At 45.8% G+C, this 27,581-nt stretch overlaps 1 protein-coding gene across 3 annotated transcripts; it reads right to left on the bottom strand.

The window, feature by feature from the left end:
• Positions 1-27,581, bottom strand: ambra1b (autophagy/beclin-1 regulator 1b). Of its 3 annotated transcripts, XR_003984938.1 has the most exons (20): positions 27,213-27,579; positions 23,793-23,998; positions 21,448-21,506; positions 21,117-21,300; positions 20,717-20,889; positions 20,413-20,479; positions 18,821-20,337; positions 18,016-18,102; positions 15,790-15,975; positions 14,752-14,832; positions 14,413-14,513; positions 14,050-14,160; positions 9,895-10,083; positions 9,459-9,613; positions 7,579-7,718; positions 6,513-6,617; positions 6,072-6,259; positions 4,862-4,993; positions 2,390-4,043; positions 1-2,264 (listed from the first exon to the last, which is right to left on the bottom strand). XR_003984938.1 is itself a non-coding variant. In XM_030426466.1 (19 exons), exons 2-19 carry the CDS (start codon positions 23,922-23,924, stop codon positions 3,505-3,507), a joined length of 4,146 nt encoding a protein of 1,381 aa, XP_030282326.1. In that variant the 5' UTR covers positions 23,925-23,998; positions 27,213-27,579; the 3' UTR covers positions 1-3,504. The 3 variants fall into 3 exon arrangements, 2 of the variants coding, with proteins under 2 accessions (XP_030282326.1, XP_030282327.1); XM_030426466.1 differs by having other exon boundaries at positions 1-4,043; XM_030426467.1 differs by lacking the exon at positions 15,790-15,975 and having other exon boundaries at positions 1-4,043; positions 27,213-27,581.

Raw genomic sequence — 27,581 nt, 5'->3', positions numbered from 1 at the left:
TGCCTGATAAATTATTTATTAGCTATCGATCTAAACGTCTACCTGAGTGTTTGTACATCACTGTCAGCTGAGAGGAGCTCCGACAAACAGGAGAGAAAACATCTGGTGAACATCTGGAGCTCAACATCTGAATATTTTACCAGCTTCAAAGCAAAAATGTCAGAAATTTTCCACTTTCAGTTTGAACACATCATCATCATCTGAACAGAAACAGCCGATCAGCGTCACTGAAGAATCTTCAACAACTTCATCCGATCACAGAAAAACTCTCAAAGCTCTTTAATTACATCACGTCTAAAAGTCAAAGCAAAGAATCGAGCTGTACAAACTCCACAGTCGGATGTAGCAGAGGGATCAGGTGACACTTGTACCTTTGTTATTGACCAGTTGCATTGTTGAATACGGTGCTCAGTTCGTCATTCACAGGAGAGGAGGGGCAGAAATCCCCCGACAACACACACAGAACAGACACGACATCACCCAAACCACTTGTTTTAAAATGTTCATTGATCAAGTAAAGCCAGGAGGAGCATTCAGATCACTTTGTCACCTGCTGTGGTTTCTCTCACATGCAGCCGCTGGAAACGAGATCCCTGATCTCACCTGGACTAACCTGCACACAATAAAGGTTCAGTACAAAATACAAAGTAAACAGCTCCAGTCACACAGTGTCTCTGCACAGCTCCATCACCAGCGCCACCTTCATAGGTCCGTTACCCCCCCCACTGTACACGACTTTAACACCATCAGTACATCAACCTTTACACAGCTCTCTCTCTCTGTGTGTGTGTGTGTGTGTGTGTGTGTGTGTGTGTGTGTGTGTGTGTGTTTTGAAGCACATGTGGAATAACAATTAAAAACAAAGTAAAAGCAGCAGAGCGTTGGCAGCTGTACAGTCTCACACAGGCTGGAAAGGAAAAGTAGCACTTGATCAAAAAAATTCAAGTTTTCTTCTGCAAGAGGTTGAAGTGAGGGGGGAGGGGGGAGGAGGGGGGAGGAGGGGGGAGAGTCTGCACACACCAATCAGACTGTTTCCACTGCAGGAACTTAACGAGATGTAACTTCACTTGTGGTCTCCGGTGCTGGTTCTGTTCGGGAGCCATGAAGTTCTGATCAGACGGCTTTGATTCTGGTTCCCGGTGACGTCCAGGTGAAACCACCAGGACTGAGCTTTTTATCATGTTTGACATCAAGTGTTCAGGAATGATTTCCTCGCTCAACAAATCCTCCCTGAACGAGGCCCGATGAGACTCGGAGGAGACGGGAAACATTCGGACCGGCTGCAGACGGACTTCTGATCGGGCCACGCACAGGAGAATCACAGAGGACTGAAACTGCCAAACGCAGAAATAAATCCATGGTAGAATAAACAAATGATTCATTTATCTAATGTGACAAAACTTGATATTTGTTTTACTTCTGTAAATATTAATCTTTGTAATACTCATTTATTTAATTTGCCATTTTATTAATTAATGTATCCATATTTTACTTCTGTATTTATCTGTTTCTTTACCCTTCGCATTTTGCACAATACATAAATACGTTCATAAATTCAGACAATAAAATGGTTAAACAAATCAAAATAAATAGAAGCAAATTATAACAAAAGATCAATTTGTCACATTTAAAGTTCTTTGTTTATTAGCATATGATTTAATAATTGATATATTTTTGTGTTTGATTTTGTCAGCTCCTCCTCCTGCCTGACAGGACTCGTGTCATTAGTGACTCTTTCTACCATTAGTGTAATAATAAAGACATAACGAGGCGGCACTGACACACAGCAGAGCTCCGAGCTGAGGCTCAGCAGAGCTCCGAGCTGAGGCTCAGCAGAGCTCCGAGCTGAGGCTCAGCAGAGCTCCGAGCTGAGGCTCAGCAGAGCTCCGAGCTGAGGCACAGCAGAGCTCCGAGCTGAGGCTCAGCAGAGCTCCGAGCTGAGACATGGAAACAGAGTTCATATACGTAACATAGATCACAGCTACGTCAGAGTCCAGGACCAGGAGTCTCCGTCCTGAAGGACTCGGGCGGAGCTGTTCTGGAGTCAGCTTCATGTCGTCTCGTACTGCTCCACCCAGGTGAGCGCTCGCTGAGGGCGGGGCTCCACGCAGGTGAGCGCTCGCTGAGGGCGGGGCTCCACTCTTTACAGGTACGAACACGGAGCTGGACAGACGAGTGAACACAGCTCACCTGTGACGACGATCAGCTGTCAGCAGCAGTCTGAATCTCTTCAGCTGTGTTTTACTGTTTCAGCCGTTCAGTCACTGAGAACACAACATTACCTGATTTTACTGCTTCATAATAAAAGCTTTTAAATAACTAGATAAAGGAGACTTTTATTGTGAAGAACATGCAGGATATTTAACGTGTTTGTAACAGCAGCGCTTACTTAGCAGCGATTCTTCAACAACAGCAGGGAGGAGTGTTTACAGCCGCTCAACACCACGTGCCATCGCTTAGAGACACACCTTCAGGCAGGTAGCTCTGTTGTCATGGAAACGCAAATCCATGGGCTGACATCACGAGTCACACCGAGTCAACCGGGCCAGAACATGTGTCTGAAAGGCCCACGAGAACCCAGACCCTCTGGGTCAGGTATCAGTTCCTGCAGTGGAAAAAACACACACACACACACGCACACATGAACACATCTTAGCACCAAACACACAATAGTGCAACCGGGTCAGGTGGGTTTTTAGAGGGGTGGGGGGGTTTAGAGGAGGGCTTGATGACCCCCCCCCCCCCCCATAAAAAAAACAGGAAGTTGTTCCTCTCTTCTTCAGCCTTTAAAAATAAAAGAATGATGTTTGTTTGATGAACTGCAGCATTACTGACAGACATGCAGTAGATTCAGTTCAGTCTCAGAGTCCGTTCAGTCATGATTGATTCTCCTGGTGGGGGGGGGGGGCGGGGGCGGGGTGGGTGCAGTAACATCCTCCATCACCTGCAGGAGTCCAGCTTCTGACTCCACGTCTCGTTTCAAACATCATAATTACACGCGGTACAAAAACAGGCTTCAAAATAAAGTAGTGCTGAATTCACTTTTTAAACACTTCAATCACACACGACTCCACATCAAGTTTCAACATCACATGGCACCGAATGCAGCACGTTGGAGCAAATGTGTGTGTGCGACAGTGAAACCTCCCCCCCTCAGACATGGCACTTTGACAAACAGGAACCTTGTCTTCCATTATGCGGACACCGAGAGAGAGATGGGTGGAGAGGAGCGCAGCGCCAACTGGCCTCCGTTCAAGTAGAAGCCCTTTCTGACGAGGAATGATCGCGGTTCAGCTTCAGTCCAGTTTGTGTAAGTGCGGAGGAAGTGCACGCCGTTCTCGGGTGAGGAGGGGTGAGGTGGGCTTCTGGTGTCCCTTCTTGTCCAGCCGGGAGATCCTGTGCAGAGTCAAAGCAGCACCCAATTCTTTGTGAGATAAGGCTTTGAGGAGCGCCCTCCGCCGGACCCATCGGCCAACGCTCTGCTTCTCTCGGCCAATGGGAGGACTACCTGCTATATGGGTCGCCGGGGTAACCGTTGGGGGGGGCAATCCCTCCACCGCCACCGGGGAGGGGGCTGACGGAGGACGAGGAGGACGAGGAGGAAGAGGGGGAAGACAACAGCAGGGAGGAAGAAGAGGGACCCGGCAGGGAGTCGTCGTCTGTTCGGCCCCCATCAAACACGTCGTCCATGTCCACGGCCAGAGAGAGGCCGGAGGGCTGGGGGCCCGACAGCACCTGGGGGCCCCACATGGGAGCCAGCTGTTCGGATGAAGCCTGCAGGGGGCCGTAGGTTTGGGGCTGGGTGATGAGGAGAGGACCTGATGTGGAGGGGGCCGAGTCCGCTGCGGGCCGAGAGGCCCCGGCGCCGGTCTGGGAGCCGCGGTGGATGCGATGACTGACGATGATGTTGTTTCCGAAGCCGCCCATGGAGGCCATGGTGGTGCTCTGCTCCCGCTGCACCACCGCCGTCATCCCGCCTTCAGCGATCAGCCGGCGGATTCGTGCCAGAGCGTCTTCACCTGAGCCGAACTCCGGAGACTCACCTGCACCAACGAGAGCAACGACACGCCACATCAACATCTGACAGCCAGTCACATTTAAACCTTCAGTGTCTCTGGACTCCAGAGTCTGGAGGAGTGAAGAGACAGAAACACATGAAGAATAAACTAAACTACAGACTGCTCCTTTAATGTCATATTAGTTAAAGGAGCAGTCTGTAGTTCAAAGGTGAGAAATGTTAATGAGCAGAGAAAGATCTTCATTGGCTGATTTTAAATAATCAAACTGAACTGAATAAAACACAAACATTGTATAAACAGTTCATACTGTGTAACTGTGTTTATATGTGGCGGACCCCGCCACCTCTCCAGCTTCTTGGACCTTATTTTCCTTCGAGAGCAGCTCGTTTATTCACTGATTACCTCATTAATATTGTAAACCAGTTTTAATTTCTTGCATCACAAACTTCTCCTTTAAGTGCAGCAAAACTTATAAAACCTTAATATATTTTTGCATTAATTATAAAAATATATAAAAAGTGAAAAATAGATTTCAGTTTTAATTTTCTTTTCAATTCATTTTGTTACTTCGGTATTAATTTCACTATTTATTTATTTTTCCATTTTATTTATTCATTTTTAGGTTTTCATGTATTTATATATTTGTTTTGAATTGTTGTTACATTTCAATACATTTATTTAAAAATAAATGAGTTAAATAGTGAATCCATACAAAGTAAATAAATAGAATCTGGTCTACAGGTCCATCAGGGACTCTGTCAGTTGAAGCTTCACAGAAAAATAAACTTGACCCAGGAGAACCTCCACCAGAACAAACAGACTTAATACAGGTGGGTCAGTACCAGCGCTGGCTGTGGATGTGTTGGCCTCTGCTGAAGCTTCAGCCTGGCTGCCGTCCTGAGCTCTGCTGGTCTGAGACGCCTCCGGCTGCCCCGCAGCTGCTCCACTTGTGGACGGAGTCTCAGGAGGGACATCTGAGGAGAGACGTGAAGATCACACTGAACAAAATTGTGACGACCCTTCAAACAAGTTCAAGTCATGCTGAGTGTTTCATTCTATCCAGACCAAGTCAAACAGTTTTTGTTTTGTCCAAACTCGCATATATTCAATGATCACAGAGAACAATGACCAGCTGCACATCTTTTCATCGACAAAGCTCGAACACAAAATATCATAAAAGTCCATCTTATGAAATGTGACAACAATAAAGGTGCAATTTGTGCGAAAAGCACAGAATTCAAAAGTCGCTCCAGAACTACAAGGGCCAATATAACCACTAACTGCTGCTCACTGTACTCTTTAGTGTAGCTACTAGCTGCTGTTAGAAAGTAGCTCAGTTAGCCGTGGAGCTAAGTGGTCCTATTAGCTGCCTGGGCCTGGACCTCTGATGGTGGTTGGAGTCACCGCGGTCACGAGGCTCAGCAGCAGACAGGGACTGAACTCAGCCTCTGAGAGAGACGGAGGACTCAGTACAGAGGTGATTTACGGTACAGAGGTGGTTTACGGTACAGAGGTGATTTACGGTACAGAGGTGATTTACAGCGGCTCTGACCAGGACTGTGACTCCAGGACAGCGGGGGAGGAGACTGTGGAGACAAACCAGAACTGTTCTGGTGACTGTGACTCAGTTTGTGTCCAGTTTGAAATAAATGAGTCTGACGATGAGTTAACGAGCAGATTAAACTGGTCTGAGTTCAGTCAGAGACACAAACTTGAGTTCAGACGGTGGACGGTTGGGGTCAAAATATTTCCTTTCTTCACATTTATGGGTTAATGTTGTTGACTTATTAGACTCAGCAGTGAACTGGCTGCTTTCACATCTCCAGCTGAAGCTACAGGCTGTCAGACTGTCACCTCTGAGCTACAGAGGGCTGTTAGCAGGCTAGCTGGTTAGCATGCTACCCAGAACAGAGACGCTGTGACAGAATATCAACCCTGTTGTTTCTTCACCCTGTTCATGATGTTAGCTCATTTATGGAAACTCTTAAACTACAGTTGTGGCCACATCTGTAGCACATCAGTCTAGTAACTGCTGGTATAGAGGTTCAGTACTGGGTGCTGGCTGGGAGACGCTGGGCTCTGATAGGTCCCTCTCTGTCTGTGTCTCAGCGTTCTGCAGCTGGATGATGGGTGTCTGGGTTCCTTGTGATGTCACTGAAGGCGCGGGATGTCGAGGCTGAAGACCAATAGCGTTCATCAAACCCATGTCTCTGTCCAGCCTCCAGCCAGAGCGGTTTGGCCTAAAACAACAAAAAGGCACAAAAGGAATGTCAGATTTTAAAAGTTTACACCTTCAGAAATGGATCAGTTAATCCAGGCTCACATGCTGCAATCAGATGATCCAGTTATTCCATCAGACTTTAAATCACTATTGAACTTCATATCTTGCAAATCGAGAGTTTCTCAATAACCTGCATGTTCTCATCTTCAATTATAGCAGGTTTTACACTAACTTGTGGAGTCCATGCCATCATTAAGACAAAAGGTTCTCACCCCGGTCTGTCAGTGCCTCGGGTCCGGCTGGTTCCACTGTTGTTGACTGAGAACAGAGGTTCACTGCTCGACTCTGCAGGGCTCTCACCGTCACTACGATAGAACCTACACACACACACACACACACACACACACACATTAATTCACTTCCATTCAGGAAGTCTTAGAGCAGAGGAGGGCTTCCTTCGTGGAATCACACAGACCACGACCTCATTAGAGCTGTAATTGACCTTCTCCAATTAATGGTCTTCCTGTTCAGCCTGACCATTAGGATAATCACATCAGATCACTTGTCGTTGTGGAGGAGGGGGGAGAGAAGCTCCTGCAGCTCAGAGGAAAACCCGACAAACCACCGGGACCAACATCAGTATTCATTCTACTTAAAGTGCAGCACTTTATGTTTGCGTTGGTGTCGAAGGAAGAGAATCAATCTGAACTGGTTCGTCTTCAGAATGCAGAACAAAAGCCGGTTAATGATGAAGGCTAACAAAGATCTGCAGGTGAGTTTTACACCTGTGACGAGCATCCTCTCTTCCTCCTGATGATATAAAGTCCTCTTGTATTACAGCAGTACAGCTCGATAAAGTAAAGTTCTATATTGATTTCCTGATTAATATTAAATTGCAAGAGGAGGAGCAGACTGGCTGAAGGTTCAGCTTGTATCTCCACAGAATGAAGTTAAAGTCCAATGTGTGGAATCCATTTAATTATCCTTCATTAAAGATGATCTTAGGATTCATAATTACCTCATTTAAAAATGACTGTTTTTCTGTGATGCAGTAAAACGTTGTTTAAGGTAAAATGATTTCCATGTTTTAAGAGTTTCGAGAGTATTTTGACGATGATCAGAATATTATCATGAATCCAAATGATTCTGCACAGGATGACCATGAGGTGGGAGTGGCTACAGTCACAGGTCACCTTAATGAGATTCAGAGATGTCTGATAAACACAGATCCAGACCTCGACCATCAGAGTTACAGCCATCAGCTCCAGCAAGTCTGTGTCTGCAAATAACAATGACCATAATGTACAATATCACCGATGAATGAAGTTAGAGACTCACACAGGCCGGCAGATGACCAGGTCTCCCTTGTTGGTTCCATACGCCAGACCCATCCCTGGATCCGGCAGCCAGCGAGCAGAGTTGATGCTGACGTGGCGCCTCTGGTCTGGAGCCATCGGGTAAACCACGTTGAACACCATCTGAAACACACAGGCAGAGTCAACACACACTGACATTGTGCTGAAGTTGTGCTGAAGTTGTGTTGAGGTTGTGTTGAGGTTGTGCTGAAGTTGTGTTGAGGTTGTGTTGAGGTTGTGTTGAGGTTGCATTGAGGTTGTGCTGAAGTTGTGTTGAGGTTGTGTTGAGGTTGCATTGAGGTTGTGCTGAAGTTGTGTTGAGGTTGTGTTGAGGTTGTGTTGAGGTTGTGCTGAAGTTGTGCTGAGGTTGTGTTGAGGTTGTGCTGAGGTTGTGTTGAGGTTGCGCTGAGGTTGCGCTGAGGTTGTGCTGAAGTTGTGCTGAGGTTGTGATGAAGTTGTGTTGAGGTTGTGTTGAGGTTGTGATGAGGTTGTGCTGAGGTTGTGCTGAAGTTGTGCTGAGGTTGTGATGAAGTTGTGTTGAGGTTGTGTTGAGGTTGTGATGAAGTTGTGCTGAGGTTGTGCTGAAGTTGTGCTGAGGTTGTGCTGAGGTTGTGATGAAGTTGTGTTGAGGTTGTGCTGAGGTTGTGCTGAGGTTGTGCTGAAGTTGTGCTGAGGTTGTGATGAAGTTGTGTTGAGGTTGTGTTGAGGTTGTGATGAAGTTGTGCTGAGGTTGTGCTGAAGTTGTGCTGAGGTTGTGATGAAGTTGTGTTGAGGTTGCGCTGAGGTTGTGCTGAGGTTGTGCTGAAGTTGTGCTGAGGTTGTGATGAAGTTGTGTTGAGGTTGTGTTGAGGTTGTGATGAAGTTGTGCTGAGGTTGTGATGAAGTTGTGCTGAAGTTGTGTTGAGGTTGTGTGGAGGTTGTGTGGAGGTTGTGCTGAGGTTGTGCTGAAGTTGCGCTGAGGTTGTGTTGATGTTGTGTTGAGGTTGCGCTGAGGTCGGTGAGGGTCCGACTGAGGCTGGTCACATTAATGGAAGTCGGTGTTAAGTCCTAACAAGGACAGCTGCACAAACCCGTGTGTGTCCCTAAGGCACAGCCCTGCTTGGCGTAGGAATACGGAGGTTGTACGGTTGACAGAATGTAGTGCCAAAGGAAACGGCTGTTGAACGGCAATGTGAAGCACCAAAAATGTTCAAATGATAGCGTACACTGAAACACATTTATTTTGAGCTGTTCCTTGATTTAGGCGTCTGAAACGCGTCTTGCTGTCGCTGCTGTGTAGCAGCTCAGAGCTCTGCGGTCTGTCGGGGCTACGTGCTGCTGGTCACACCGACCACAGATACGTACCTCAGACAACCGTACACCAAAAGACCCCAACTAACACTTTAAGGGCTTCGTCTAACAAATGTTAAGAAACAGTCAAAAAAATCCAACTTCAGAAGTCGGCTGTTCACTTCACAATCAAACCAAACTGAGAAAACCAGTGAATCCTCACATTTAGAGACTTTAAGCTGCACAGCTGCTGGGAAAATGATGTATGGATATGAAATCAGTCATTTAACTGGTCGGTTCACTGACTTATTGTTTTGAATAAATTAATCCTCTAATTTTGACGGTGTGGCTTCTCTTCATGCAGATTTCCGTCTTCTGTAAATAAAACCTGATGTCTGATTTCTCTGCCGGTTTAATTTCAGGACAGACTTCTGTTCAGTCTGTTCACACGATGTGTTCATGTGTTTTCATCTTAACTCTTGACTTTAATAAAGTTCTTCAGCGTACATTATGGTTTATTAATGGTTCATTGTAAACAGAGAAACTGTCGGTGCTGTGTCAGTAACTGTAACTGTGCTGGTTGTTCTCTCTCACCCTGATGGACGTCTCCCCTCCGTGAGGCTGCTGCAGACGGAAGACTTGCGCCACCATGTGGTCTGTGGTGGGATGCAGCAGGATCCTGCGAGAGGCCAGGCCGACCATCACGTAGCAGCCCATCGGAGACAAGCTGACAGAAATGGCATTTGGACCTGTTGAAGGAAAAACAACAACAGTAATGTGACTGTTGCACTACAGTAGAACAGAAAACACGTGAGCTCGACTTTGCATTTTTCTCTTAGATCAAGAAATTTCAGCAAAATTAGGATCATAAAACTATAAAATCTAAACTGTTGTTTCAACCTGATTTATTCTGAAAAGAATTCACATTTTCACATAATTCAGGATCAACCTAATGGAAGACTAATAACTGCTGAATCTTAGATGTTTGACAGGCGACTGCAAACGTATGAAAGTTAGAGCGGCACTGTACCGAATCTCTTGGTGTAGAGCATCTCTCCCAGGTTGTGGGGAGCTAGAGAGTAGATTGCCAGGATGCCCTCGTCTGGAAAACCCCGCTGGCTGCTGGGAATGAAGACCGCCAGCAGCTGACCGTCTGCAGAGATGTCGCAACTAGCGTCGTTGTAGATCTTACAGTTTGGCACCAGAACGTTGACCGAGGCTGGACAGGAGACAGACAGACACATTTAAAAATGGTGGCTGGAGTGCATCTGTAGTAACATCAACATCACAGGTCTCTGGACAAAATCATTTTAACTCCAAAACATACTGACTTTGACCAAAATGTGCGTTATCATATGTAAATAAATGAGGAATGCTACAGAATGATGTAAAAACCTCAAAAACACGGGGCGCAGCTGAGCAGCGACATGTGAGGACGTGGTTTTGTGAGCTCTGCCTAGAACAAACATTTATTTAATATTTCTCCTCTCCTTCTCGTCCTTTCCGGGCGAATGTGTCTCTAAAGTGCAAAATCCCTCAAATTCGTCGTGTTTTTTAACTCAAAGTTGCCCAAAATGCCTAAATCTTAAATCGACTCGCCTGATGTGGATCCGGCCACGGAAGCGGGGTCAGGGTCAGACGCCAACGCAGTCATGGCTGCCATAAAGCAAACAGAGCAGTGTGTGCTAACAAAGACCGACTCATCTGCGCCGGCGGCTGCAGGTGAACTGCACGAGGAAATAGACAACCTGGCGAGTGATTTAAGGACAGAAATCCTGAGTGTGCGCGCAGAGTTTACGAAGGTAATTGAAGTGCACAAGGAGAACGCCACATCGCATTGATGATCTCCAGGAGGAAGCTAATGGCCACGCTAACCGGGTTATAGCACTTGAAGCTAAAGTTAATACGCAGTCTACACAAGTAACCTGGTTGGCAGATAAGACCGAAGATTTGGAGTCCCGACAGCGGCGAGATAACTGCAGACTAGTTAAAGTGGAAGAGGGATTTGGGAATATACGACCGGAGAGAGCCGTAGCTGAATTGTTGAAGGAAGCGCTAGCACTCGACTATACGCCGACGCTAGACCGGGCGCACAGGAGCCTGCAGCCGAGGCCAAAGGATGGGGACACTCCGAGGCCAAAAATCATCAAGTTCCACTACTTTCAAGAGAAAGTGGATGTTCTTCGAAAGGCCATGAATGCAGGTCCCATCACCCACAACGCCAAGCGTTTCTCCATCTACCCAGATTACTCTGCTGCCGTCAGAAAAAAGAGAGCAGCCTTCACCGAGGTGAGACGATTACTTCACCGGTGCACGGGCATGAAATTTGTTCTCCTATATCCAGCCACACTGAAGACCACGGCCCCAGCTGGCGAGCAGGTATCTTTCGAAGACGCGATCAAGGCGAAGCACTACAACAAGACCAATCTGCGTCCACGGGAGACGGAGGGAGAGTGACAGTTAATACACCATGACGCCATGACAGGAGCCAAATATTCAGTCATCTGAAATCATTAAAACCTGATGTAATATTGCTACAGGAGACACATCTAAATAAATTTTAATTCCAAAAAAAGACTAAGTTGTAAGTGGATTGGACAAATATATCATTCACGTTTTAACCATAAAGCCAGCGGAACAGCAATTCTAATTAGGAGGGGGATTCCCATTTCATCACTCTGAGGTAATATCAGGTGCTAACAGCAGGTCTACTGTAGTAGCAGGTGAGCTATTTAATACACCATTAATATTGGCTAACATTTATGGACCAAACTGGGACGATGCACAATTCTTTCTTAATTTTTTTTCAACTCTCCCGGACCTTAATTCCAACAAACTGATATTAGGTGGGGATTTTAACTGTGTCCTTGATGCCCAGTTAAACAGGTCAAAGCTAAAGTCAAACCACTCTCTCGTCAGCTGCAGCAGTTTTAACTCCCTCCTTCGCTCCAACGGCCTGTCAGACCCCTGATGGATAAAAAAATCCAACTACAAAGCAATTCTCCTTTTTTTCCCCCGTTCATCATAGCGACTCCAGGATTGATTATTTTATTGTCGATAACCAGCTACTAACCGTAATTTCCAGCAGTAAATATCACAGTAGTGCTATCGGATCACAGTCCAGCGCTCCAACGACCTTGGCATCTTCAGACCCCCCAATTACTTTTATGTGAACATTTTAGAATATAAACAATAATAATAATCAGATTGACTTCTTTTTAGAAATTAATGACACTCAGTAATTTATACAGGTGCTGACTCTATATCGTGCAAACCATAAAACTCTGCTTTATGCTGATGATCTGCTTTTGCAAATATCAGACCCAGCTGAGAGCATGCCACAGATCACTTATGAAAATGTGCCTTTTAAAATTGAAAATGACAAATTTACTTATCTGGGAATAGAAATAGGTTCAATTAAGGCTATTTTTCTGTACAATTACAGGTCTATGTTAGACCGTTTCAAAATGGATTTGGATGGATGGTCAGAACTTCCATTCTCCCTGGCAGGGCGGATGAATGCAGTGAAGATGACTGTAATGCTCAGGTTTCTTTATGCATTTCAAATGATTCCCATTTTGCCCAGCTGGATCTCTTCATCTCCTCGTTCATATGGAATAAAAAAGCTGCATGAATAAAGAAGGCAAGCCTGGAGAGAGTTAAATCTGATGGTGGTCTGGGTTAATCTCATTTCTTATTTTACTATTGGGCAGCTAATATAGTGAAGATGACATATCGGTCCGGTCTGGGCTGATATGGAACTGAGAGCTTCACTCCTGGTTTCCCTGATTTCAGTCTTGACTGCCCCCCTCCCACTAAATATCAAAGCACCTGAACTGAACTCTAATTTGGTGGTCCAAAATCTGATTAAAATCTGGGGCCAGTTCAGAAAACCTTTTAATTAACAAATACATGTAGTTTCTTTCCAATAATGTCAAATCATCTCTTTGCACCATCTGTAATAGATCAGGCATTTGCAGTTTGGCATAAATAATTAAATAATTTCCCAGTCTGGGATCATTAAAGTAAAGTAATTCTATCTATAAAACGGGCTTGGTCTACTTTCACGATCTCTTCGCTGAAGACGGCTCTGCATCATTTACATTTCTATGTGAAGATCATAACTTACCAAAGTCTCATTACTTCAGATTCTGAGTTTTGCCTCTTAATGCTTCCCAGGTTATCCATCTCCACCGCATAAAGACTTACTGTATACAGTGCTTAATGTAAATCCACTTAATAAAAAGGAGCAATATCAAAAATATATGCACTCATTCTGAATAGCTGTCTTCATGTGTGGGACAAGATCAAGGCGGCATGAGAGGGAGAAGTTGGAGAGGTTAAACCAGAGGATACATACAGCGTAAACACACATCGTCTCTCTGTTTCAGACATGGCTCGATCCAGTTTAAGGTTGTTCACAGGTTGCATTATTCTAATGACAGATTGTCTAAGTTATACCCTAATATAACACCAAACTGCCCTCGTCAATATTCTCCTGTTTCTCTGGGACACATGTTCTGGTCATGTCCATCTTTGTATGGTTTTTGGTCTTCCATCTTCCAATCACTCTCAGTGATACCTTGCAAAACATTGCAACCTGATCCTTTGATAGCCATCTTCGTGTAGTTAGGGACGAGTTACACTTGTCCTGCCTCCACAAGAATGCAAACGCCTTATGCATCGTTGCATCCTCGACGTCTGACACTGATAAACTGACTACAGTAAATATGACAAAACCTGGTCAAGACAGATTGGTTTGGGTCTCTGTTGTTGGTCTGTGTCTGTTTTAGTATTTGTGTTCATTTGTTTTCTTCTTTTGGTGTTCTGTTTTCTGTCTGATGTACCTGTGTGGGCGTGTTTGTGGGGATGGACGGGGGTGCACAACTTTTGTAAGAAATGCTTAACCAATGATGGTAATGTTTTTGATATCGAAAAATGATAAAGTTGTTAAAAAAAAAAAAACTATTGGAACGTCTCTTTAAAGGATTAACAGCTGCGGTTCGCCGACCCGCTGAGTATATGCAATGTTAGTTAAACTAAAGTGAAATAAAGCTTCCATGGTTAGCAGCCGTCGGCTCAGTGACAGGCTAACAGCCAGTAAAGCCGCATCGTTAACCGTCAGACGTCAGAGACGTCACCGACGACGGGACTGAGTGAAAGTGACGGTGAGGAGCTGTCGTACCGTTGCTGATCTCAGGCAGGTCAAACTTGGTGAAGTCCCACCACTGCAGTCGGTAGGTGGTGTTAGCGATGTTGCTGGCGACTGCAGACTGACCGTCCCCGATCGATGCACCTGAGAAGATCAACAACACCGTCAATAATAATAACAGAAGTGATGAGTCAGCTTCACTTCAGAGCTGAAAACCTCCTGCTGCAGCGGTGAAGCTCAACAACAAGACAACAGGCATCAAACCTTATCAGAGTCTGGCTTGTAGATTTTGGTGATTTTCAAACCTGACTGGTATTTTTGGAAGCGGTGCAAAGTGTGTGTGTGTGTGTGTGTGTGTGTGTGTGTGTGTGTGTGTGTGTGTGTGTGTGTGTTTACCTGCGAGTACTCTGTTGACAGAGGAGTGAGTGGCCAGGCCGGGCTGCCCACGCTCATGGAAGATCCCAGCATAGGGCAGGTACTCAGGGAGGAGGAAACGCCTGAAGGAGAACACAAAGAGAAAACATCAAACCAAACCTGGACTGAAAACATGAGAGACTCTGGTCTGAAGTTTTCTGTAGTTTCAGTTTCTGTTGTTGGCTGTGCAGAATTCAAAGCTCATCCATGGCGATGGCGTACAGGTACGGTATTTCTTCACCTTCTGAGCTCCATTAATTATTGTTGATAGTGTTCCTGTTCTGCATCAGGAGGCAGGAGAGATTTCAAGAGCTGACTCACCGTGGGACGAAGCGACCGAGCGAGGGTGCAGACATCCTGGCGTTACGTGGCGTCCTGTGTCTCGCTCTGTCTCCATTATCACTGGAAAGAAGAAAATGGGACGGTTACACAGAAGACAAACTACGAGCCGGGTCATAATCTCCTCCTGGTTGTGCTGAAAATGTGAGAAACCCAGAAAAAAAATTTAATTTCATATCTCAGAAAATCTCAAGATTGATGCCGTTTGTCTCCAATAATATTTCTGCTGAAGGAGCGACAGGTCGCTGAAGCTTCAGCAGGCGGACGAATCACGCGATAAAGAAACTGATGACATCCTTCAGGAAATTTGCACAAAGTTAGAACTAATAACCTGATATGTGTCGAGATGATGCTTCAGATACGGACGTCCTGGTGCGTCCACATGATCTGTGATCAGGCTGGAGGTGAGTTTGAACCAGCTGTCTGATGAGGCAACCGGGTATGTGTTTACAGGTTCTGTTCGGTTCTGTTCACCCTGAGAGGCACCAACACACTCATCTTTATCTTTACGGTTATTTAATCTTGTTTGCACCATTTCATGTTTTCTTGTTTTTGTATTTGTTGTGTGTTTTTTGTTTTTCACCCCTTTAAAGCACTTTGGAACCGTGATTTCAAAAGTGCTTTACAAACTAACTTCATTATTATCATTATTATATTCATTATACGAGTAGTGGAGACTGAAATGTCAGAAATTAAGTTAAGACATTTTTTGGCTGCCCAAGTGAAAAAGGTCTCAGACATAAAGACGATCAGATCAGATCTGTGTTCTGTCATCTCGGCCTGCCGATGAATGAACTATCAATCAGGATTAACTCCGAGGAAAGAGACAACAGGACAGTCTGTCATCAGTTTAGTCTTCTGGGCACGAATCAACCACCTGCGTGCCACAAAGCTTTACGTCCCTACAGCTCCGTCTGACACGATACCACAGTGTCTTAGTCCTTCTTCCTCAGACAACGTCCACACTCAGTCGTCTGAATCTGCTTTCACAAGTGTAACGGGATACAACATGGAACTTACTCCAGCTCCTCAAAGTCCACATCGCTGTTGTCCATGGAGTTGGACGGGTTGCTGGCGGGGCTGTCGGACGAAGACGACATGGCCCGGAGGCGGTTCTGCTGGTAGCGAAGCGAACGCTGTCGAATGCTGTCCCGCCTCGACAGATACTGGATCATCCTCTGGGCGTAGTAAGCAGCTGGAGACAGCCTGGACAGCACGGAGGACGAGTTCAGATCATTCTTTCAACAACAAACTCGATAAGCAGATGTAAAGCTGTGACGGGAGTTAGAATAGCAGGAATGATCATTTTTGCATCACAATTTTCATTTTCACTGAAAAAGCGACTAAAATCAAGGTGACACTTGTTGAGAGTCTGAACCAAACAAACATGTTGTCTCGAGTCTGGAGAACAAGGTTTGTAGTCCAGGACGTCTCTGCAGCTCTGCAGGACTTCAGTTCAACACCGACTACAGATCGCAGCTTCACTGGTTCAGATATCGCACTTGGCCACGTTGTGATTTACAACACGTTTCGATTGAGCAGCTGGAGCAGAAAGTGATTCTGTAGTAGGTCAGAAAAAAGTTGGTGGATAAAGATGTTTCTGATCTCCTGACAGGAGACAGCAGCAACACAGAGTCACACACAGTCACCAACCAGACTTATAATAATATCTGTGTTGGGTTCAGATCCTCATATAACTGACTCAGTCTGACGTCACGATGCTGCTGCTGCTACTCAGGGCTCAACATTAACACTCGCCTGGAGAAAATAAACTCTGTTCAGTTGTCCAATCAGGTGAGTGAAAATAACGCGTTGTCTAACGTAACGAGAGCTCCGGTGCGATCGGATCAGAAGTTCTGTAATCCAGCCTTGAACTGACGTTTCTTCTAGAGACTCAGTAAATTAAATCCGATGAGTCCAGTGACAATCCAACACTGAATGTCTTCTGTGACTATTAATTCTGTGACTTCTGCCTCCTTTATCAAGCTTCATTAGTAACACAGTAATATTCAAACAGAGTTAAACGCAGCATCACGTCGCTGCCAGGCCCTCAGTCAGGCACTGACCTGGGACCAGTGAGGCTGTAGATGAGAAGGAGAGTTGTGTCCATGAACTCAGTGACCCTGGCACAGGAAGTCCCTCTTTCATGTGCTGTTATGACAAGTTTAATACAGCAGCTGTGCACGAGGCTCTGACTTCATGCACAGAAGTCAAACTAAATTACTGGGTAGTATTAACGTGTAAAACAGACGGAGCTCGATGCCACACAGTCATCCACCACCGTAGCTGCTGACTGCGCAGCTCTCAGAGTTTCAGGTTATTTTAAGTTCGGTGTCTGGTTTGTAATGTTGGTCTTTCCTTCACTAAGTGACTCTGAGTACAGTCAGTACATTTGATCAGATCCTCCAGAATATCCTCATTACCAGATCGTACCAAATCAGTCTGACGACTACGTTTGGGTGATCGGCGTTCTCATTATCTACTTGATGACGTGAGGAGCTGCTTCTCTATCAGCACGTTAAACCAACGTTAACGTCTGTTAGAAGCTGCTCAGCTCTGCAGACGCTCACTCTGATATTCCATCTTACTCGTAGTGTATAGTTACACTGCATCTCTGATGCGTTCCTTTTGGTAAAACTTTGCATGTAGTTTTTACTCTGTTCTGTTCGTCTGTGTTTCTCTGCTTTGACAACAGCGAGTGAGCTTCAAGCTGTCGTCTCAGATGGTCATATTATGTTTGAGCTGTACACTGTAAATAAATACACAGTAAACATAAAGGACGAGGCACAAACCTCCGACACTCAAATGATTCAGTATATCCAAAAGATAACTCAACAAATCCCTGTAAGATCTTAAATAATGTTAGAAACACTTCATACTGATATTGTGAAGATATCTTAGGATGACCATTTTCTGATTTTGATGAATAATCATCAGTAACGTTGATATAATATGAAATAACAGTCTGGGAGTGTCAGGAAATGACACCACTTTAGTGTAATGAGCATTAAACCAGGAGAAGACAACATATGAAATGACACCATGTCACCGGTCCGCTCCCGCCGGGCCGGGCTCAGCTGGGAAACCGTCGCAGCCTTTCTACACAGTGCTCGTGTTTCCACTGTCTGCACCGCGGCTCATCACAGAGCACAGACTTACACCATATACAGTTAGCACAATATGATTTATATTTAACACAGAGTCCTAAGAAATGTGTACAACATGAGGACACATGTATGAGAGTACCTGGCTGGATCGGGGTAGATGGGGTGGTCTCTGGATCCTGACATGTCGTAACGAGACAGCGACAGCAGAGAGGATTCCAACAGTCGCCTGAATGAAAAAAAGGACAACATAACTAATGAAGACAATCATGTGAATATGTAATGCCAAACTTACCCTGCATCTAAAGCAGATAATCTACAGCGAGTCAGTCAGAACGCTCGACAGGCTGAGACACAGATCTCAACTCTGCCTCCAAACTAAGATTAAGAAATAAAACCCTACTTATCAATATGATAATCACCTGAATGTGACTTCACACGTCAGTGATTATTCTGACTGAATTCAAAGAGAGTGAGTGTGTTTGTTTAGCTGTCACGATTCTCCAAATCCACCATTCAATCTAAACTTTACACTTTTCTTTCAGCCCTGACGGCTCTGCACCGTCCGACGCTCACATCAGTAAAGATCAACACATCACTGATGTTATCTGCTGACAGCAGCTGTCATTCACATTTTAAAAAGATACTTTACAAGAACAGCTGACTTTGTCCTGGTGTCTTTCTGATAAGTTCAACTAAAACAAAAAGGTCATCCTTCAGTGATTTAACAACAAACAACAAAAGGAAGAAATGTGTTGCAAAGTTCAGTTTCTCAAATCTGTCCAGAGTGAACCCTCTTTACAGACAGATCAATAAAGGATCTCTGACAATGTTATCAGTATCACCTTTGGCTTCAATGATCCAAACTGAAAGCTCAGATTGTTTTTGATTTAGAGTTGAAACTAAAAGCCACCGACAATCAAAGTGATGTCACAGAGAGACGGTACCTCCTCAGGGAGTCCTCGTCTGGGGGGTCAACAGGCATTTCTTGGCTTAAGGCCTCCGGCGGCTCTCCCGATCTGCCAGCAGCTGCCTGCCGGTACACCCTCTCCCACTGTGCAGTGTCCTGGTTGTACACCAGGCCCACCGTCTGCTCTCCGGTCTGGCTGGGGGTCGGGGCTATCGGGAAGGCCACTGTTGCTGCTCCTCCAGCTCCAGGAGGAGGCGGCTGCTCGCTTGGCTCTGGAGGCGCCCTCCTCTCTGGAGGTTGGGCTTCTAGAGTCCTCCTGCCCTCCTCAGGCTGCCAGGGTGAAGAAGAAGGAGGGAAAGAGGAGGAAGAGGAGGAGGGCTCCAGAGTGGAGGCAGAGGTGGAGGAGGACTGGCTTGTGCGCTCCCAGCGCTGAGAGTCATGGTTGAAGGTCAGCAGGTTGTGGCAGGCCCGGCAGCGGTTCAGATGGCCTCGGGAGGCCGGGGGAGGAACATTGTTCTCCAGGCTGTGGGAGGAAGGAGGAGGGGGGAGAGGAGGCTGGTAGTGGATGATAGTAGGGGAGGAGGTGGAGGAAGATGAGGACGGCCCAGGTCTCTCTGGGTCCATGTTATTATTCAGCAACTCTTGGCTCTGCTCCTGACCTCCATCCGCCATGCTGCCCCCTAAAGGCGGCTCCAGGTCCTGCATGCGATCGAACTCCATGAAGTAGCGGCTCAGGTTGCACTGCAACACGTTGCGAAAGGAGGCCGTGTTGCTGCGAGAGCCGTCCCAGAACGGATGATGTCCGCTGCTCGTACCGGCAGAGTCTCGGGCCCCCGGATCTCCTTGTTGGGGGAAACCCCGTCCTTCAGACGCAGACGTGTAGACGGGGGACTGAGAGGAGCCGTCCTGCTGACGGAGCACTGAAAGCAGGCTGATGGAGGAGGAGGAGGTTCTGGGAGGCAGCATACCTGGACCAACCCCACCTTCCCTCATACTCAGCAGGTTGCGTGTCCAGTCAGGCCCTGGCCTAGTGGTGGAGTGCGGCTCGATGCCGCTTGGTGCGGTGGGATTAAGAGAAGTGCCAGCGCTGTAATAGACTGAGGTAAAGGCTGAGGGCCGTTCTGAGGGCTGCCGGGGTTCCGTACGGGCCGAAGAGAACGTGGAAGCTGGGGGAGGATGTGGAGTGTCAGAGGACACTCTGGGATCAGACGGGGTCCCACTCGGGGCCAGGGAAGGGCTGCGATTGACGGAGCAGCGACTACACAGACAAACCATGCCCAGGTGCTGGGTGCAGCCCGGGAAGGGAGGCCCGCGCTCAGAGCTGGGGTACTGTGGCAGAGGCATGCTGGGAGATTCTCCGACACCACTTCCATTTTCACCGAGGGGCCTTGGCTGCTCAGCTCCTGTCTGAGCCCCTGGGGAGCGAGACGACAGGATGTGGAGGAAGTTGTGGAGGATTGGTGTGCGGCGAACTGGCTGAGAGGGCAGGAAGGATCGCTGGCGGAAGTGAGGCATCTCAACACTGTCCATAGGAACCTCCGAGTCCTCCTCGTTCTGAAACAACACCAACAGCTCTGAGAAGACCGTTCAAACCACCGAGTAACAACACACGCAGTCAACAGCACTCACCTGCTGATTGGATGGATTCACTATCGCCGTCAGCAGATTGTGACCGAGAGGGTCGAACCTCACCAACCTGAGGAACACAAACGGTACAAGTAAAGGCAAAAGAAGCTTTCTGACGAGCATCAGGTAAGTGAAATGACATCGTGCTGAATTTATCAAGAATGCAGGTAAACGTGGAGGAGGTGTCTGTCTGTGTAGCTTAGGAACAGAGACACTATAAATACAGCTCTGGTTCTCTCTGCCACTGAGGTGAACAAAGGTTTTTTTATGATTATTTTGCACTTTGGCAGCCATAAGTCCCACCCACCGGACTCTCTCCGTGTCGCTGCCCGTCTTGACCACGGCGAAGGGCTCTGGTCGGCTCCAGTCCCAGAAATGCAGCTCGTTGTTGGTGGCGATCAAGAGGAGCTGGGCAGTCGGGTGGAAGGCCAGGGAGGCGATGGCAACATTGCTCTCTGTGAACCAACTCTCACTGCCGCCCTGCAGAGGAACACACTCCGTTAATCAAACACAAACAGCATGCTTTTAAAATGCTCTTCACTTCAGGACCGTGGAGATCCTTCAATTAGCAGCTTTAAATCACTTCATTTGAACCAAACAGGGAAGTTTTATATTTCAGCTCAGTGACTGACTAAAGTAGAACTACAGGCTACACAGCGTCAAAAGAAGGTTCTGCCTGTTGCACCTCTTCAGAGGTTGATACTCACATGAAGGTCCCAGATGCGGACTTCACCGTCAAGGCACCCAGAGGCCACCAGGCCGGGGATTGTGGGGTGAAAGGTCACACACCAGGGGGTTCTACGGTGGCCCACTAAGGAATGTAGGCACTTTCCAGTCTTCACCTCTGTTATGTAAATGTTGTGGTTGACGTGTGTGGAAGCCATCAGAGTCCTGAGAGGAGAAAAAGTTCACAGGGTCATCGTTAACGAGCTGACGAGCTAGCAGACAGCAGACAACTTCCAGTGATTATAAACAACAACACATTTCTCCAGAGTGATTTCTGAAATATTCTCTTCTTTTCCGAGTGAATATTCTCACCTGTCGGGGCTGAAAGCCAGCAGGAAGGTTGAGCGAGGGCTGTCCGGCAGCTCCACTTTCTGTCAGGAGCAACGACAGGAAACATTTTCAGATTTGACAATATATATTAGGATCTTTAGCCAGCGTCGCTTTATTACAGGCGCACTGATGAGGCTCCACGAGGAGTGCAGCGGTCTACCAGTATCCAGGTATACTATGGTACCAGAATCGATGGTTATCGTGTTGAAATGTATGTTAGCTCGTCTATGGTTTTGGTTTCACATGTGAAATCAACTTCTTCGCTGCTCTAAACACAGTAGCTGCCAGGACAGCACAGTGCAACTTCCTGTGTTGGTTTTTAGAACAGAAGAACTGATTTCTGGTGTGTAACGTTAAGCAGAGCTAACAAAGCTAACTGGGAAGTAGCAGGATCCGGTTTCTAACTGACGTGGTATCGGATCGCTGAATAGATTTACATACTCGCTGATACCGATACCCCAATTCCCAGCAGAATCATTTCTGACACTTGTATCGGAATCAGAACAACTCCAGTTACCTTGAGTGGATGAAGTACACAACTCAACAACATCAGGACAAATGTCTGTTTTTAGATATGTGAATGCTGCATTTATACATCTAATCATTGTAAGTGATGATAATGATAAAGTGTGAAACTGTAATATTTTCTACACTGATCATCACACAGTGAAACAGGAGCTAGCTCGGCTCTACTGCGTGGAGCTTTAAAATCGATGTTCTCTAATGTTTTCCTGTCTGATATCACATCAGAAGCTTCAGTCTGTCACACGTCATCATCCACACTCGGTCCTAACAGACCCATATTACTGTCACATGATGAACTCAAACTGGTTCTGGGTTCTTTGCAGTCTCTGGTCTCCAGTTCTGTCCGGCAGTCTGGACTCTTCAGTACAGACTGGACATTTATTCTCAACAGGCCTCACTGGGCAACATCTGAATAGTCTCGTGGTCCGACGGCGGCTCAGAGCTCCAGCACAATAAGACCAGTGTTGGTGCAGAGAGGACGCACTCGACGTGGCGGAGGAGAGACGGGACCGTCTGGATGATTTGGGTCTGAACTACATTGATCACAGTGTTCGGGTTAACAAACGAGACAGAGTGCGTGGAGTCGGTTTGAAGAACACTGCTGATGTCTGAAGCAGCTTGTAGTAACGAGCTGGGAGGCTGAAGAAATCTAAAAACACGACTAACAATGTTTATTTCACTTTACTGAGATGAACATTTTGGTACCAATCAAAACAAAATGCAACAAAGTGAAAATCAGAAACAGACCGAGTGACATCGTCAGTGTGGAGCGATGATGACGAGGGACCTTCTTCACAGTCAACTAACAGAAATATCTGATTTCATCCTGTTTTCATTGTTTGATCGTCAAGTGGAGTTCTTTGTTGTGACCTCTTCTTCTTCTGTGGTTTATCTCCATCAACCAATCAGCTCACTCACAACAGGACAGGATGGAATAATTCATGTTCACTTTCTTCAGGTGATTAAAAAACAAACAGTAAACATCTGATTTACATTCATATGGAAACTGGCTTCAGGCTGCAACACTGATGTGTTTTCTTAATTAAAAAGTGTTGACATGTTACTGCAGAGAGCCCGACGCTTTATACTGAGACACTGATATTAGATATTATCAACGTCCCACATGAAAACTAAAGAAAAGATGTTTGAGTTCATTTATGACTCAATTAACAGTTAGAATCACTTTTTCAGTGGCTCACTTGCATTGTGGGTAATGTAGGCTCCAGGATTTGAACGCGTAGAATAAAAACAGGTGATATCTTGTGCTCCTTTGTTTTCAAACTGTCCACTCGTATAACTACAGATCAGGAGGTTCTATGTTCGACTCCTGGCTAGCTCGATCTTTAGGAGCGGCTGTGGCTCAGCCAGCGTCTTGTTATCAGGTCGCTGGTTCAATCCCCCTGGACTACATGTTCAAGTGTCCTTGGGCAAGATACTGACTGAACTGCTCCTGACGTGCTGGTCGGCATGGCAGCCGCCACCATCAGTGTGTGAAGTACTGTCAGTCACTTTGGACAGAAGCGGCTGATAAATGCTTTAAATGAAAACGTAATGAACATGACAAACATAAAAGTAGTTAATAAGAAGCTGATATTTCAGTTGTGTTGGAAAGTTATTTTAATCTTCTATTAATTGAATCATTAATTTTGTTTGTCCGAACATTTGGGCCGCTGATATTTTCCGACATCGAACACGTGCTGCCAGCAGAGCGCTGGATTATAAACCATGATTCAAACAAACCGGCATGAAAAGAACAGAAAACATTTATTAAACACAAGAATAACACAGTAACAGAAACACACCTGACTCTGCCATTTCATCCAGCGGACTTTCTCCTCCACCAGCAGCTGCAGGAGCCTCTGCGAGCCAAACGTCTGGGAGCCTCGCTCCCGGCTGGACAGGATCCGGACCGAGTTCCTCTGACGGGACGCCATGATGCTACTGGTGGCCTTGGCTGATTGGCTGCTCACTCCCACTGCTGCCAGTTGGTCGCCATGCAGAGTCTAGGCTGAGAGAGAGAGAGAGAGCAGAGGTTCACAGTGAATACACGAGAGGAGGCGGACCTCGAGCTCGGGTCACACCGCCCCATAAACCAGCTCAAACCCTGACAAAAATAGATGAGAATTAAAAGATATGAATCTGAAAATGTGATTTAAAGACGAGGTCAGAGGGGGAACTGATCCTGAAGTAATTTCTTTACAGGAAACAATTCATACCACAGATATATTCACTGGCAGCTGGGATTTTGTGTTGAACTCTGGAATCTTTATTTTAGTGAATATTATTTTAACCTGCAGAAAGACACAACGCTAAAGTCAAGCTGCTGTTTGTCAGGACATGAAACCACAGTCTGATCCGCACTCATCCACATGTGACCGTGGAACGACGGCAGAACTGAACCAAACCGTGGATTGAGAGAATCGGGACGCCCTTTGTGAGACACTCACTGGTGTTTTGGGGCAGCTAGTGATGAAAACACGTGCAACAGGAATGATGTGACCACCTCACATGGATAAAGCTGCAGGTGAGAAGGCCGGTCTGCACACAGCTCCAGCCTCACATACAGGCCGCGACTGTCATCCGTCTCAACGCACCAAATTCTGTTCACATTTCAGTGTACTGTCCGTTTTAGCATCCACCCAGGCAGGTTTGGGTTGTTCACAGATTTTCCTTCCACAGTTTTGGATCATTTCCTCAGTGATGCTGCTGCCAGACATCCCAGCATGCAAAGCAGTAAAGATGAGATCTGACCCCCTGCAGGAGAGCTCAGCCTGAGCAGTCATCATCTGTATCCTTCTAACAAAAGGCTCATTAATCTATCGGTCGACTGACGGCACATTTTAATAATAAAGCTATGATCATCAGACAAAGTCCTGCTCACACTGCTGTGTGGCTGAAGGAGTTATAAAGAGCGGCTGCTTTAGTTATTAGTTACTTTACAACTTTTACACATAAAACATATCAAGTGTTTATAAAAGATGTTTTATTATAAATTAAACTTCCCAACAGCTGATACAAGTACAGCTGACGCCATCAGTCAGTTAACAGAAAATGAGTTGGGAATAAACGTGAAAATCGTTCAAAACATTTGAATGGTTCCAGTTTCAGATGTTTTTTATTGTTTGGAATTTTGTGGTTTGGAGAAATAATCAGCAGAAGAATCCAGAATGAAAATAATTAGTGTCAGTCGGAAAACAAAACAGCTCGAGACGAGCTCCACCTCATCAAACAGCAACATCCTGCTTTTACTAATAACTAATACTACTAATGACCGAAACACTTACTAAAGTATCTGAACATTTATCCACCACCGGAAAACATTTATTTCAAATACAATTTAACGAAAACTCTCGACCTCGAAGATAAGGCTTCAAAATACTCCTGAAACATAATGAAGCGCGTCAGAAGGTGTAGAAGCGTCTGCTCTCTTCACTGTCACGCAGCTTTAAAACCAGGAAAACACTTCTGACATCCAACACCAGATCAGTCTCATATCACCAGACACAGATAACATCACACTGACTCGGCTGGGACCATAAAGATATTTAAAACACACAATGAGTCTTTCATGGTGAGTTTTAGTTCTTGAGATAATCATGAATATTTTCACATGAATGAGTGAGAAAGCTGCCCAGCTCACTGATGGACTCTCCTTTAACGGTCATCCTGGCGCCCAGCTGACGGCTCAGCTCGCACATCGAATCCCCACAAACACAAGTCAAACCAAAAGTGTGAACATACTGCAGATCCACACTGAAGAGGCCAAGAGGCGAGGTGACCAACATTTATTGATCCTGTGCTCGGTGTTGACCGTCACACCGTCCTGCTTCACAGGAGCAGGTAACATGTTCCTCGCTGTATTCAGTGAGTTGGCACTGCTGCGACTGTAAACAGTTCTGACTCAGACTGCATGTTACCATTTAAACACAGATGCAGTTAAGCTCCAGTACAGACAACATGACAGATCAACAGCAGGCTCCATGAATCACACTGGCTTTCCACATTATACTGCAACTCTGACACAGAACATCACAAACTGCTTTTAGATTTTGCCGTGTCATTTAATTTCAACATGTGTGTGAGGGCAGCGGTCTGAGGGTTAGAGAAGTCGGACCCTAACGTGAACAGCAGCTTGGATCCTCGAGCTAATGAGCTGCAGCCTCTCAACAACTTCATCAGGCTGTGATCCCACCTGCTCCAGAGCCCCGTGTCACGCTGCTCCGTTCACACTGTGCATGTTTGGAATGTTTGGATCAGTATGAATGTGGAGGAGAGTCGAACCGAGCTCAATCAACTCTCACTGGGAAAATAAAATGTTGGGACAAAAACACTGACGGCTCAACAAGGACCAGAGTTCAGCGAGAGATGATTTTACAAATGTCACTGAACATCATCACAACTGTGTTCACTCACACTGTACAAGAGACAACAGCTACACTCATTGTTTTTCATATATATATATATATATATATATATATATATATATATATATATATATATATATATATATATATATATATATATATATTAATCACACACACTAATCCTCCGTGGATACTGACATCAGGGCCAAATGGGTTTTTTAATGAATATTGACAGCAGCCACAACCAACACGTCCTTTAATCAGAAACATACGTTAATTTAAGTTTATTCCTCCTTAAACCAAAACTGCTGCTGGTCATAATTCTCTGAGCTTCAGATCAATGAGCAGCTGATCACTGACACACAGCCCCATCACACCAACCACATCCCTGTGATATCTGACTTATTCTCGAATAACTGCACAGTGTAAAAAAGGCGACATTTAAGCCATTTTAGACGGAGGCCACAACACAGTATGTCAGATATAACGAGCTAACAGAGACATTTGTTTCTGGCAGCAGTTATAAACGTTAGCTGGATGTCTGCTATTATTTTACTCTGACTAACACGACAACCAGCTACACGTCAGTCTCTACAGGACCGTCAACAACCGCACCAGAACTTAATTTAGTTCATGTTAGCTCGCCTTTTAAACCCGTTCTAAAGGCAGCTAACCAAAGAGCTAAATTAGCTCATTCCGGATATAGTACCCAAGCAAACGATCTGAAAAACGAAGCGCCGACTTATTTGGGGTTTTAATAAGATTGGCTTTGATGTACAAGCTTAAATACATTATTAACGCATGCGTTCAGAAATACAGTTATCTCAATAAATGATTAAAACGAATTGTATGGCCTACCTTTCTTCATCGAGTCGCTCCCTGGCTGTGCCATTATAGGCGTTGCTAGCAGGCTATCTTGAGGTTAACAGGAGCTATGCTAGCTAGTTAGCTAGCTCGGCCAAAAACGGAAAATGTGGCCGCTGCAAATAATAAGCAGTCCCACAATAACATCGGTGTTCTGCGGTTATTCTAATGAACAGCGTCCATTGGAATCAACGGACAACATTCATAATATCTGAGGGAGGCGAAGAAAAAATGTTTTCTAAGGCATTGGTCCAATGTTTTACTAGCTGCCCGACGCGAAACTGCTACTGCGTAACTAGCTAGCTGCTAGCAAGTCACACAGACAGGCTTATCAACAGAACACCGATTGCAACTAATCAAACG

This window comes from Sparus aurata, chromosome 8 (assembly GCF_900880675.1).
Source record: "Sparus aurata chromosome 8, fSpaAur1.1, whole genome shotgun sequence".
Lineage (NCBI taxonomy): Eukaryota > Metazoa > Chordata > Actinopteri > Spariformes > Sparidae > Sparus > Sparus aurata.
The sequence above is the reverse complement of the archived record's forward strand: the minus strand, read 5'-3'. Positions and strand labels throughout refer to the sequence as shown.